The sequence below is a fragment of the Crocodylus siamensis genome, chromosome 12, assembly GCF_052110815.1.
Source record: "Crocodylus siamensis isolate JL-2025a chromosome 12, ASM5211081v1, whole genome shotgun sequence".
NCBI classification, from domain to species: domain Eukaryota; kingdom Metazoa; phylum Chordata; order Crocodylia; family Crocodylidae; genus Crocodylus; species Crocodylus siamensis.
The window spans coordinates 18850302-18864418 of record NC_143406.1 but is presented as its reverse complement, the minus strand read 5'-3'; the positions used below and the strand labels follow the sequence as shown (position 1 = coordinate 18864418).

The window sequence follows — 14117 nt, the reverse complement described above, 5'->3', positions numbered from 1 at the left end:
TACCTTCAGTATGTAACCCACTTTTCACAGTACCACTCCAGCCACATTCCCACAGTCTCTTCCATAATGAGGTCTGTAAACATTTTCACTATTACCACCTACTCCTGGGAGTCTGCAGCCACTCCAGAATCAGAAAAATGAAAGGCAGAGTCTTCTCGAAGTTCTTGGTACATCTCCCTAAAACCAGTGTAGGAACTATGGTCTTGAAAGCTAATGACCCAGTCTAAGCCCACAGGCAAAGTTATTAAGAAACTCCACTTTTACTTTCAGGTATTTCTGCAGAATTGTATGCCTAACTCCAGCCTCAACATCAAAGGCCTCTCCAGTCATGAAAAGCAAGGCAGACCCTCACCTGCACCACAAACAGGCAGGTTCTCCTCTGCATCACCGTCCTTGCTGTTCCTGCCCTTCCACCAGTTAGGAGTGCAGATCAAGTCTGCGTCACCTTCTCAGTCACCTTCTCTATAGGCCACTATCTTGTTGCTGTCTCAGGGTCCCTCATCCATAGACCCTCTTCCTGCCAAGCGAGCCAGCAGGGAGAGGTCATCCCAGGAAACAGGGAAACAGCGGGGTGGTCCAAATACAGCAGGAACCTTGTTGTCCAAACGGCTTCCCCAGGAAACAGATAGGAGGATCCAATCAAGGGCCAGGAGCCATGGGCCAATCAAGGGCCAGCAGTGTGAAGCTCTTTCCAGCAGGGCTCCTTTCCTTGTCATTCTGCCTTCCATGAGCTGTGCCTGGTGGAAGACCAAGGTGGTGCTCAGTCCCAGAACCTCAGTTCAGAGATTCAGGAACAGGTCCTGACAGCTGCTTGGCAACCATGTACCACAGACAAAGCCTCTTAATGAGCACTGCTCACTGCTTCCACTGTGCCCTGGATTATGGGTCTATAAGGGGGAAGGGTAAGGACGTTCAGCCCTTACAGGGACAGCAAGACTGATTCAGAAGCCCGCAGTGTGCCTATGGGCTTGCTGCAGTGATTCCAGGATGGGCAGCACATGCCACAGCAACAAATGCATATTGATTTGCTGAGGGGCTGACTTGCCACACTGTGAGGATTCTAGGAGCAGTCATATGCAGGGTGGATAAAAATCAATGACTTTTTTTTTTAAATGTAAAAATCAGATTTTTAAAAATTTCATTTTTTTTCTTTAAACACACTTTTAAATTTTTTAAGATGCTTTTTTAAAAAAAACATATAAAATAGTTTTAATTTAAGAGATGTTAAAGCTCAAAGAGATCATCATAGGATAGGGATTACTACTTCTAATTATATACTAATTTGAGACAATATATTCATGTAACCTTTTTAGAAGTTTTATATATACACATTACAACAGGCCATATTAGGGGCCCAGTCTTATGGGATTCCCAGAGGCTCCTTTATAGATTAGTAAAGATTTAAAAAAACCACTCTACCAAGTGGGACTCAGTGCTCAGTCTAGAAGATCCCATTAAGCATCTCTGCGATGCTTAGTTTCAGTTCTCAAACCGGAGATGCGTCTCCAGAGATAACATCCTTGTTAAGAGCAGTATATGGAGATGAGAGATAACAGATCTGATTACCTACCTATCAGCCCTATTGTCTCTCTGCAAGTTTGTAGACACACAGTCAAGCCCTCACTTTTCTCTAAAAGTGCCATTTCAAGAAGTTAAATGAATAAAGAATATCAAACAACAAGAATGCACTTTTTGCAGAAAACAATGATTAAATCGAGGCTTCCTGACCAGTGATTTAAATCAGCATTTAAAATGATTTGATTTAAATCAAATCCACTCTGGTCATACCTGTTCAGTTCCCTAGATAAACTTGGTGTCATTGTGGGCTGTGACCAGCCCCTAATTGATACAGACTCAGAATAGGCAACTCTTTCAAGGATGGGCCTAGTATCAATCTGGGACCACGCTGGAAGAAGCAGAAGGGTGTATATCAGGCCTCCAGATAGCAGGAGTTAATCTGCTGCTTGTACCTCTGGCTTACAATACATGGACACATTAGATATCAGTTGTAGGTCCCTGACCACTGCAGCAGTCGCCAGAGACCCTCCCTTCCTTCCTCAGCAGCCAGGGATCACCTGCCTCTGGGCCCCTCTTAAGAGGGGAACATGGGGTTTTCAGGTCATAGGCCATCCTCATCATTGGGATGGCGTATGAGGACCCCAAGCTCAGGTACCCTTGCTGTGCTGGGGACACCATCTCTGCTTGCTGCCCTGGTTCCTGAGGTTGCAGAGACCTCTCAGAGAAGGACAGGAAATGTGTCAGCATATCCAGGGCTCCTTGTGAACACCTACACGGGGCTGCAAAGAAGTCACCACCTGGTGCTACCAGCTCAGCTCCAGGAACAGCTTACCAAGGCCAAGCTCACTGGAAGCCTGGGAGCTGCTAGGGCTGCTCTGCTATAACCAACAGGAGCCTGAATAGCAAAATCAAGGTCCTGAACTCCCACACCTGGCCCAGGAACAGAGAGCAGCAAAATCACGTCAATGCTGAGTGACAGGGATGGGGCTTCTTAGGGAAGGTGCCAGATCCCAGCCCCAACAATACCAGACACAGGAGCACAGCACATGTCAGTACCACATGGCCCAAAGGCCTGTTTTCCCTTGCTATGCTTGGGTGCAGCTGGCTTCAGACAATTTATTTCTGAAGCTTGCATTCAGGACTGCAACAGCCCACCCTAGACAGCCTCCCCTAAAACGCCAGCTGCTCTCCTCTGTTTCTCTCCTGAAACATGGGAGATAAATACCTAGCAGGAAAGGTGAGGGCAGATCTGGTACACTGATCTTCCTAGGACCTGCTTCCTTCACTGCCAGACTCCTGGTGCCTTCAGAGGCCTCTCACATGGCAGCAGCTGCTCTCTTAGTCTGGGGTTGCTGTCTTCAGTTTCTCTTAGCTGCCAGAGCTACTCACTGATGCAATGCGCCTTCAGTGCTGGCACAGAACCAGAATCTTGCACACAGGATGACAAAGCCAGTGGCACTGCTGCTGGACACCCAAGGGCACTGGCCTGCAGTACCTGGGCTCGAGATGAAGTTGCTGTGCAGAATTGCCTGCATGCACTGGCATGACCCCCTGGAATCTCTACCCAGCGCTGCCCTCTCTCATGATCCTACTGCACTGGCCAGGGCTGCTCCTATATTGCCATGGAGCTGTGACCCTTCCAGCCCACGTACCCACTGTGCCCCAGCAGCTCAACAGCACTTCATGCAACTGTAACACCACCTGCCCTGGCCCTCCATGTCTCACAGCCCAACAGAGCCTTGAAGATGGCCCTGGAGCAGCCACAGACTTACCTGCAAGTCTTCCATATGGTGCAAACAGTCCTCGTTCTCCACATTGTCCCGGTAGGACAGCAGCTCCGTGTCCACTATCTCCCTGTCAGCCATCAGCAGTACGTTCATTTGCTCTCGCTGGTGCAAGCTATGGGCCACTGTGTCCTTCCCCAGTGCATGCCCCTTCGGGCTCCCTGTCACCTGCACCGTGGACACCCCGATGTAAAGGTCTTTGGGGCTCCATTTGATCCCTGCCTGGCTGCCAGGGCCACGGTACCCAGTGCTGTCTGGGAGGTGCTGGGACAGCTCCCGGCCATAGTCCCTCATCCCTTCACTGGGGCTGATTGTCTCTGGGGCTGGATGCTTGGAGCTGGCACTGTGCTTCCGGAGGCTTGATTGCTCTAGGCTCAGAGCTGTGGAGAGCAGCTTGTCCTGCCGTATCTGGAAGTACTCAGGGCTCAGCTTGTGTTTCTTGGGTGCTGGGTAATCTTTCTGGCTCTCACTGCTATAGTAATTGGAGGGCTCAGACCTTGGTCGTCTTAACTCTGGAAGCAAACAGACTGCAAGTCAGGACCAGCCAGCCAGCATCATGTGATCCCAGTACAAAGTGCTCCCACCAGCCAGCATCATGTGATCCCAGTACAAAGCGCTCCCACCCACCATGGGTGGAGAGGCATGGCATACTGATTTCTGTGGCAGCAGTGATGGGCATTCTACAAGAAAGCTACACCAAAATTGATCCCACAATTCAAGGTGCACTGCTTTCAAAACAGCCAGCTTCTGACACCCTGTGGGACACTTCTGCACTGATCAATGCTCATGAAATCACTTGAAGTGCCACCAAGAGGCAGAGACCGAGGAACACACCTAGAATGGCACAGCTGTGCTTAGCCTCTTTTCCCAGTAAACTGCCTGCTCCAGCAGAGGAAGCTACTACCCCTCTGAGTTGTTTTTACCTGTACTGGAACTGGAAATAACCGTGACTCCCTTTGGGGGCTCTTGAGAAGTGATTATGTCACTATGCCATTGGGACACCCAGCTTTCCATGTTGGACTCTCCGCTTGAAGGGCACTGGATTCTGGGGTTTTGCCCAAGCTGAGCTTGCTCATCTCGCTGAAGTTGTTCCAGGCACTCTGCCAATTTCACATGACCCCGAGACCGGGCAATAGCCAGGGGCAGTCTCCCAAGGGAATCAGGAATGGAAATAGCACGGCGGTCCCACTTATACAGCACAACAGCTGCATCCATGTGGCCTAGAGCACATGCCCACATCTGGAAAAGAAGAGAACAGTTGATGCAATGGCAAAACCCATGATACACCCATCAGTGCTGCCCTCTCTCATTAAGCCCTGAGACTTGTTCCATGCTCTGCCCACTGAGAATAGCTCTGAGCAGCACCACTTGAATGCCCAAGCATGCCCAAATGCCCAGAAGTGGTGTCTTTACAAGTGTTACAGAGATCACGTAATGGCCCTGCAACACAGCTCAGGTGCACACCTGTGGGCTCAAAAACAGGAGGATGTCCATTGTCTGTCCGCTTCACACTAACCTCACGTTCAGCTTTCAAAGACCCAACCCACTCTCCCCATGGGAAGTTAGCTATACAGTGTTAGCTTTCGGAGTATCACAGAGCTGTGGTGCAACATGAACAGGAGAACCAGCAGCCAGCCAAGGTTCGCAGAAGGGTGGAACTGTCAGTGCTTTGTACTGAATTATCAGGGAGAAGCCAAACAGAGAGAAGCAATGCTGGAGAAGCAGGAATCTAGGAAGCAGCGAACAAAATTTGGAAGCAGCGAAATGCTAAATATGACAGCATCTCTGTGACTGCAAAGAAGTCATGTGATAAACAAGTCTTCAGGGCTGGGCTGAGTGTGGGGCAGAAACTAAGGAAACACAGATAAGTGTCAATAAAAGAGCTGTACCTGTACCAAGCTGTGGCACCAGGATAGCTATAGCTAGACTCTGTCTGACTACCATCAGAAGCTGGCTGAGCACCCCCAGAATGCACACATCTAACCAGGCCAAGAGGAGCAGGACAAGCTCCACCCTTGATTTGATTAACTTTATCAATTACAGTAAGAGCCTTAATAGCTGACACTGAGTTTTTAGAACCATTTTTTTTTTTGTTTTAACAAGCTGTTAAGACTCTTCTTTTTAAAAGGTTTACACTATTTTTTGGAGACTGAGGGGAGGTAAAAAAAAAAAATCACACCCTTTACCAATGAGATTGCAGACGCACTTCCAGCAGTTTCTTTGCCTTGCAATACACACACAGAGCAAACACATACCACACTGCTTGGAATACCACACTTTTTTCTGAGTCTTACCTAACTTTCAGCTTTCCTTTTCCTTACAGATTTTAACTGTATCATTTTTGGTATACAGGCTTTACAATTCATTCTCAGTGGCCCTTTTTGCCTCGCACGTTGCAAACCAATACATCCAGCAAATTTTGATCTCTCTCTCATAGCCTGTCAGTTCTTACAGTGCACACACAATCCAGCAAGCTTTGTTCTAGAACCGAGAAATCTCCCCCTGAAAGACTGTGTGAGATGGATTACACACCACACACAATTCCCTTGGAAAAGCTCTTCCTACTTCCAAAAGGAACCCCCCACAAACCATGCCTTCCTAGAGAAAAAACAAAACATGTTTCTGATAAGCTTACTCTTTCTCTGACCAAAGTAATTCTGGGCACTGATCTCTGTTTACACAGCTGTATCCTGATGTTTCCCAAAACAAGATGTTACACTTTTATAACAATCTCTTTTAGGCTTTTTACTGTTCCTAGAGAGGTGAGGGGGGGGAGGAAAGGGGGGAGCAAAGTTTTTCCCTCGCTTCCAATCACAAATTCTCTGCCACTGCCTGAGCAGATGTCCAGTAACATACCCTGCTTCTTTTTGTGCTACCTCCTGCCTCTATCCTCCAGGGCGCACAGGATCCAAAAGTATCTTTTTTACATTCCTCTATCTCTGATTTTTTTGAAATTGCACTGCCTGAATAACACTTTGCCGTGCCATAACCTGCACTTGTAACCTGCACCTTACAAACTACACAGAAAAACACACTGTTCTTGTAACCGTTCATAAAAGACTGTAACCCTTCCCAAGGACCCTAGAGCCAAAGGACCCTGTTCATTCACACAGCCTTTCCAGCAGAGAGACTTTCTTTGCTCTTTAGCTTTCTATTGCAAACACAACAGGAGGTTCTTACTTAATCCCAAGCAGACCACAGCACATAACCATGTCCACTACTCTGCGTGACGTAGGCAAACAAAGTCTCCTGCTCAGCAGTAACAAACAACATTTTCTGCACAACACTTACAACCCTAGTCACAGTTACCATACAGCTCTCCGTTACTACATATTTTAGCTAACCCCTCTAGAAAGGGTCACTCTGTACCAATAAATTCTCTGATCAGTCAGGTTACTGCCTTTGTGTCCTGGTGGAGTGGCCAATTGTTGGACTGAATTTTAGGAACCAGCCCCTTTGTTCCAGGTGAGCACAACCATCAGGCTGACCACAACACCTGCCAGTTAATAATAGGCAAGTTTATTGATGCAGAGTAATAGCAAAAATCAACAATACAAACAATTTAACAATTCTATATTTACCAATCCTAGGGCTGTCATTAGAGTCAAGGTACATTTGGCCAGGATGAAATGCTTACTTTTGAGGCTCTTTTTTAGGTGTTATCAGTCTGAAACTGGGATTCTGAGGCCCACAGCCCCTCTCCAGTGGGATGCATGAGACAGGCTGCTGGTATGCCCTCTGTCCATGGCAGCCTTGGGGAACCTTCCTGGGGAATGGGGACAGGGACCCTTAAGTCTTTGCTTTTGTTTTTTGCATAACAGCCATCTGCAAAGCTTCAACAGACAGCCTACACTGAGGATTTTTCAACTGCTTAACCTATTTCTTTAGATGTTAATTAATAAATTCCTATACTTTAAACAATCTTCTATTCAGATACCACCTCTGTTTTCACACTTTGAAGTCCACAAGCCTTAAGCCACACAATATATTTTAAAATCTGTGGTCACCAACCACACAACACCTAAATTTTCCCTTTAGCCCTCAAGTAGGGCTACAGCCAAGGATTAGTGGTAGAAATGGAGATCCTAAACTCCCTCCTAGTTTCTCAGGTAATCTACAGGTGAGAGACATCCATAAACTCATTTATAACTCATCCCTTCTTTTTTTTAACAAAACCGTCTTTGAATTTTCTAATCAGCAAGAATCCAACTTTTTCTGTAAGCTTGGGGAATTTTATAGCCTGAGTTGTGTACACCAAAAGAACAATAAACACAGAGTTTCCTCTGTATCCCCCTGGTTTTGCAATTCTCCACCACTTAAATGTTACACAAATTGCCAATTGCTCAAATCACGAGTGAAACTTTATGAGAGGAATAAGGCAAAGTGCCACATTTATTAATGAAGTGCTTAATACACACCCCCCCCCCACATTCATACCCCAACTTCTATTCTATGCTGGTATACGTTACTAGTCTTATTAGTGCTCGGATCAACTCAGTAGCTAGCCAAGTTGATCCAAGAGAGAGCCAGGCTCCTGCCGGTCCATCTCATCAAATGAGGCAATGCTCCAGAATAACATGCAAAACAAAACCCAAAATCAATGTCTCGCCCCATTTTTTATAGCCTTGTCAATTCACCCAGTCCTGTGGGCTTTTGCTGGGTTATCACTATGTTCTTTCTTAACAATCAGTTACTGTTGTTCTCTCTGTCTTCTGGGGCAAATTTTTCTTGTTTGGTCTTTTATTTGTCTGCATTCTTCAGCCAGTCACCAGCTAATGTTTTTCTTTTCCACAAACACACTCTCATCCATATAGCATATAAAAAAGTAAAAGTTCAAGCACTTATGTCAAGCTATAAAGCAAGACAAAATTGAGTTTCTTAAAGCAATGCAAAACTAAAAAAAAATACATAAAATTAAAAGCAATAGGCAAAAATCAATTTCATGTTATTTACTTAACATCAAGCTGGTATTTATGCTATTTACATAACACCAGGACAGAGTACAGATCATGGCTGACCAGTGAAGCCGGGAGCTTTTGCTTACAGTTGTCTACTTTACCTTCTTAGCATGTACAACTTCTTAATGTACTTGTGACCCACATTCTTGCTGGAAAAAAAAGTAGGGGGTGGAAGGGGAAACTGCTGGGATTAGAGACAGCAGCACCTTGTAAGAGCCCAGAGCTGGGTCTGTGCAGGGTGCACTAATAGTGAAGGGCATTACTTGGTCCCTACTTAGTCAGTGGTGTTATTATGGTAATTGGTATTAGTGTGGCTGCACTGCAGGCCTGGCTTCCTTACATGTCCTTAAACTTGACTATGTTGATAAGACAGACTAGAGCAGCGAGGCTGTCCCAGCATCTCTGGTCACCACCTGGTTTGAGAATGGGGGATCTTGTTTGGTTCCAATGGTTTTGGATCAATTGTTTTCCAGGTGGACAGGACACACCTGAGTTTTCTGGTTCTGACACAAACTAAGGAAGCCAAGATCTCCACAGCTAGGAAATGGGTAACAGACCCACAGACAAGAAAATATCTAAGCCCTGCCCCCAAAATGGCAGAAAACAAACCAAATCAAAATCAAGTGTGGGCAATGGAGGGAAATGGGAGCAAAAACCAAACAAAACTCAAAAGCCCTTATGAAACAAGGAAGTTGTTTTTCGTTTCTCAGCCCTGAGAACTGAAGAGTTGTGCCTGTCTCCTGAACAGCACAACAACATGCAAGGCCCTTCTATACCACCACAGGCAAAAGCCAACGATGCAGTCAACCATGCTCATCTTCCCCCTCAGGAAGCTCCTTTGGGCCATCTCCATGGGCTACATCACTGCCACAGCTCATGGGTGCTGGTACATACCAGGGGTGTGCAGGAGAAGTGGTCCACATTCAGAGGGTCGACTTCTAGCTCCAGGTCAATGCTGTCTGCATGCTTGGTGCTGCAGAGGAAACAAAAGCACAAACTGACACAGTAGCTAAGCTGAAATCGTCCCAGAGCCTTAGCTTTGCACCCTGCTGCCCAACCATACAACCACAAGCCAAGCACATCTGCAACAGTCACTGCCAGGAGGGCCGGGTATGGCACCTCTCTGCACCCACTTGTTACAGATGAGCACTGGGACTAGAGGATGCTCTGGTAGACACCACACCAACTAGGCCCCACTACCCACAGACTTGCCCATGACCACAGCCAAGTCATTCAATCTGTCAACGAATCTGCTTCCCCACACAAAAATAAGGTCATCATGCCTGGCTCTCAGGTGCTGCCTAGAATGCCCATGAAGGGCTGAGCAACACACGTGTGTGAATGCAGTGGGGCTACTGCACACCAAAAGATCACACAGGGGCTGGCTGAGTCCCAAGGAATCTAGTAATAAGCCTAGGTCATTACTGTTTTTTACAGTACAAAAGTGTGGTGCCTGCTCAGGGAGGGGACTGGTCTCTCTTCTGCTCAAGGAAAGAGAAAGCAAAGAGCCTGAATTCACATATGCTTCCTGTGGATTCTGTACAGGCAAGCCCAGGGTGTGATGTGTTGGGTCCTACCGCCATTTGATGAGGGTCTGGATCAGTGTGGCGTAGCCCTGGGCAGCAGCGAGGTGGAGCAGTGTCATGCCTCGGAAAGTCTTTGAGTGAATCAGGTGTTTGGACTTGGCCCAGCAGGCACGGCTCATCATCTTCTCGCATACCACCACGACACGGCTCTCGAAGCAGCTGCCCAGTGTCCCAGGCCCAGACACGCACTACAAGCAATACCCATATCTCAGATACTATCCAGAAAGTATAGGGGTATAGTCTGTGCAAAGTCACTGCAAGCCTTCACTTTTAAAAGCTGCTAGTGACAGGGTTGAGGCACAGGCAGCATGCAAGGGAGATTCCCACAGCAACCTGTGGTGTTTAAAAGAGAACCAGACCCCTCATTCCCTTTTGCAGCTGCACTAGCTGCAAGAAGCAGGTGGGTCTGGCGGGAGCTCATACTTGTGACTGGGTGCCTCCATTCCCGCTCCCGCTGCCCCCGCCTCCGACTCCCTGCTTGTGCTGCTGGGCACCCGTCATCTCGGCCATTCTCCTTTCCATCTGTTCAAGCCGCTCCAGGATCGACATCCTGAACTGGTTATCTAGGTCAGAACAGGATAGAATCAGAACACTCAAGGAAAGGCACCCACACAACACTGCAGAAAGCCATGGATGGGAGTCAGCTGCAGGTAAAGATACAGGAAGGATGAGCTCAGTGTGGCAGGTCATGTGGCCAGGAGTGGGTTTAGGGTCCAGGACCTGGGAACCAATCCTGTTGTCACACGGACTCCCTGATTCTGATGCCATAGGAGCACAAGTGAAAGGCATGAGCCTGAAGCAACTCCAGTCTGGCTGGAGAACACTTAAACAGCAGGAACCAACCCTGGATGGCCCCTGACACACACTAAGGGCACTTCCACTTCCCCACCTCCTATTCAGGCAAGGGGTCTGGAGTGGGTCACACAGGAATAGGAGAGTCCCTGTTCATGTCCTGAAGGCCCATCCGCCCATTCTTTCCAGGTACAAATGCTTGGGTCAATGCCTGATGCCCCAGAAGGGGCAAACACTACTGGTGCTTTCCAATTGACCCAGAACAGAACCATTGCAAAAGATGCACCTAAGGGGGGACCCTGGGTATAACCCTGCTGCCTCCCCAACCTTGTATAGCTGCTTTAGGCAGCCCTGCCCCCACTGTAAAGGACTTTGCTCTGTAGAGTTGAGGGACCCTGCAGAAAGCACATCCCAGGTGGGAAACTGGCCATGGTCCCCAACAGGAGATAGGACAGTTTACCAAGCTGCCAACCTCAATGCCCAGATCCTACATTACAAGCATATTGAATTCAGCCTGATTCAATCTAGGGAACAGGGAGTGAGTGAAACCAACAAGAAAGAGATCCCCTGGGGCTTTCATTTCTCTTGACTTGGGGCAAGGAAGCCTTAAGGGGCACTGTCCCATTTCCCTGGCCCAGCCCCAGCCCCCAATACTGACAAATGAACTTGGTTTGAGGCCCCAAAACCTGCCACTCCCCTGCAAATAGAGGGCTGGAACAAGGGCACCACCCTGCCAGGGAGGAGAGAAAGCATCTTAGGCTCCACCCTGCCCATGCCATAGCAGTGACCAGGAGAGAGGGTCTCCTTTGCTAGAGGAAAAGAAGCAACTTCATGGCACCCTTTACAAAGCCTCGGAGTCTAAACCAGGCCACCTGGGCATCCTTCTGAGAGGCAAGAGAACTGCTGGGAAGCCAGTACGCTCACTACATACCACCCGAAAAACCCTACCCCACCCAGCTAGGAGGGTCTTGCTGCAACTGGTGCCTGGCCCCATAGCAACTGACACCACAAAGAAACACTTTTCATAGCTCAGCAAACCAGTAGACATGGTGTGTGGCTGCAAGCCACAGAACAAGGGCCTGCTGGAGGTAGTGGGAATCCCTTCTTCACAGTCAGGAGACTGTGGCAAGGACTGCTTTTCTCTACAGCAGGGGTTTTCAACCTTTTTTAATTAGTGTACCTCTGGTGGCTGGATGCGGGGGGCCCGAGGGAGCACGACCCGACACGAAACAGTGGCAGCATGGGGTGGTGGATGGTGGCGGCTGCTGCTGCCACATGCAAACTTCCAAACCCCTGCCCACCACTGCATCCGACTGGCTGGGCAGCGCCTGTGCAGCCTGCAGAGGGGCACCACTGCCCTCTCCCCACCCTGGCCCTGCTCCTGGGAGGCGGCAACCCAGGGTGGTGGGTAGCAGCGCTCTGTCCCCTCCCACCCATGTGTACCACCTAGGGCCTTTCCAAGCACCCCCCAGGGTATCCCTAGTTGACAACCCCTGCTCTAGAACAATTGCACTGAGGGCTTTTAGTCTTGTGTTTGTGCAGTATCTGCTACAGGGGAATCCAGCACCATGCATACAGCTGCTTTATTCCTTCTGTTGTAGCAGCATTAAGACACTGCTAAGCTGCAATTCCCATAGGGAGGCACAACAGCCCAGACATCCCTGGGAGCTGGGGTCAAGTTACTACCTTAGACACAAACTACACTGTTCTTCTGAGACATGCAGACATGGAAATCATTAGGAAGAGGCAAACACCAGGGAAACATCAGTTGTGCATCACTTCCTCAGCTTCCAGCCACAAGCGAGAAAGTGCCTGGAACCCAAGGCCCTTGCACTGCAATGCGAGATTTCCTGTTAGAAACAAATCAAACCTGGAAAATTTACTGGGTGGTGGCTATACTGGGCCAAGGACCATATGTAGGTCTTTAAATGGTGGAAAGGTTCACTATTAAGGGGCCACTCCTAGAAGCCTGCATCTGACAAACTGCCCCATCATCCAGGAAGGCCCAAGGTCTGTCAGCAGGCACAAAGCTTGCCTGGCCCTTCTGGCAGACCTGGCTCTCACTGAAGGATTAAGAAATTCAGGATGGGGGGGGGGGTTTCAATTCATCTAAAAGTCACAACATGCCCCTGTGGCAACAGTGTGGGGGACGTTTGGCCCAGTCCTGCATCAGAGGCTTTGAAGACTAAAGCAGAGCCAATGAGATGCCAAGCGCAAACCTCTGACTTTCAGAATATCAGGGCCTTTCTGATGGTGCCAAAGTTGCAGGGGGACAACTGGCAGGTGCCTGGCAACAGGGATGGCTGCAGCTGCAACTTGTACACCCTGCTACTCAGCTGTGGCCAGAGCAGAGCTCCACCAAGGCAATGTTTTTTCCAGCCAGCCTTTGTTCTGGCAGTGCTGCAGTGTGCTGCAGTGCAGTCTGTGTCATCTCCTCTGCCTCCTCATTCCCATGCAGAGCACGTACATTGCAGAAACTGACAACTACCTGATATCAGCACCAGTCCCTCTTGCCATGTCCCCATGTCAGACAGCTATGACGGTAATGTGCCCCCTGGGAGAAGAAGCCACACACTTAACTGCTGTGGCTGCTGGCTCCCCTGCCTGCATTTTTAACTCCCCACCACCACCACCTCGAATAAAAGCCTGCATTCCAATTTTATTAGCTGTACAGTGAGCAGCCACAAAAAACAGCATCAGGCTTTGTAACATGTCTCTGAGACTCATCCCAAGCAGAGGATGCACGCTCATTCCAAAACACAACACTGAATGCAGAGGACTGACGTGGGATCTGAGCTCATTGCAGAGGGAGCCTGGGGCACAAAATGTCTATCAGAAGTAAGTCCTGGGCTCCACAGTGCTGCTTGCTGTGATGAAACAGATGCCTGCTCCTCTGCCTGTTGCCACACAGTCCAGGATTGCCACTTTTGCTGACAAGCAGCAGCATGGACTAACCATGCTGGTGCCAACTACCCTGTACCTGAGGGTCTCCCCTGAAGATGTTTCTGAATGATGGTCACTAGAACAGCAGCCAGAGACCCTGCCTCTCATGAATGGAGCCAACAGGCCTGATTCCAAACTATTCTGAATCTCTTAACTGATGGCACCCCCTCTCCTACCCCTCTTGTGGCACAGTACAGTCCTTTGGGCACTGGAAGTGCTTTCAAAGTGGCAGGACAGTAACTGACATTGTCCTCTTTACACAGACAAGCCAACTGAGACAGAGACAAAAGGGGTCACAGAGGAACTGGGGCAACATCTGAAACACAACTCAGCTTGCCCCAGTGTCCTCTACTTGAGTCTCTCCCCAAATCATGCACAGAGTGAGGCTGCCCAGCACGGTTGTGGACAAAGCATGACTGACCAGTAGTCCAGAGGACAATGCTAAGACTGTCATCACTGCAAAGGCCTGACCAACAGCCAATGTAATCTGCTGTTACTAGCACCTTCCCAAGCAGCAGAGCTCTAAGAATCACAGC

At 48.7% G+C, this 14117-nt stretch overlaps 1 protein-coding gene across 1 annotated transcript in view; it reads right to left on the bottom strand.

Annotated features, from left to right (window-relative positions):
- The window catches only part of CAMTA1 (calmodulin binding transcription activator 1), a 1278205-nt gene that overhangs the window by 39465 nt on the left and 1224623 nt on the right, over nucleotides 1-14117 (bottom strand). The window contains exons 11-15 of the mRNA XM_090023968.1: nucleotides 10270-10409; nucleotides 9838-10034; nucleotides 9155-9233; nucleotides 4226-4541; nucleotides 3291-3814 (exon numbers count right to left, since the gene is read on the bottom strand). Coding sequence (XP_089880094.1) covers nucleotides 3291-3814; nucleotides 4226-4541; nucleotides 9155-9233; nucleotides 9838-10034; nucleotides 10270-10409 — 1256 coding nt within the window. The remainder of the gene's footprint in view (nucleotides 1-3290; nucleotides 3815-4225; nucleotides 4542-9154; nucleotides 9234-9837; nucleotides 10035-10269; nucleotides 10410-14117) is intronic.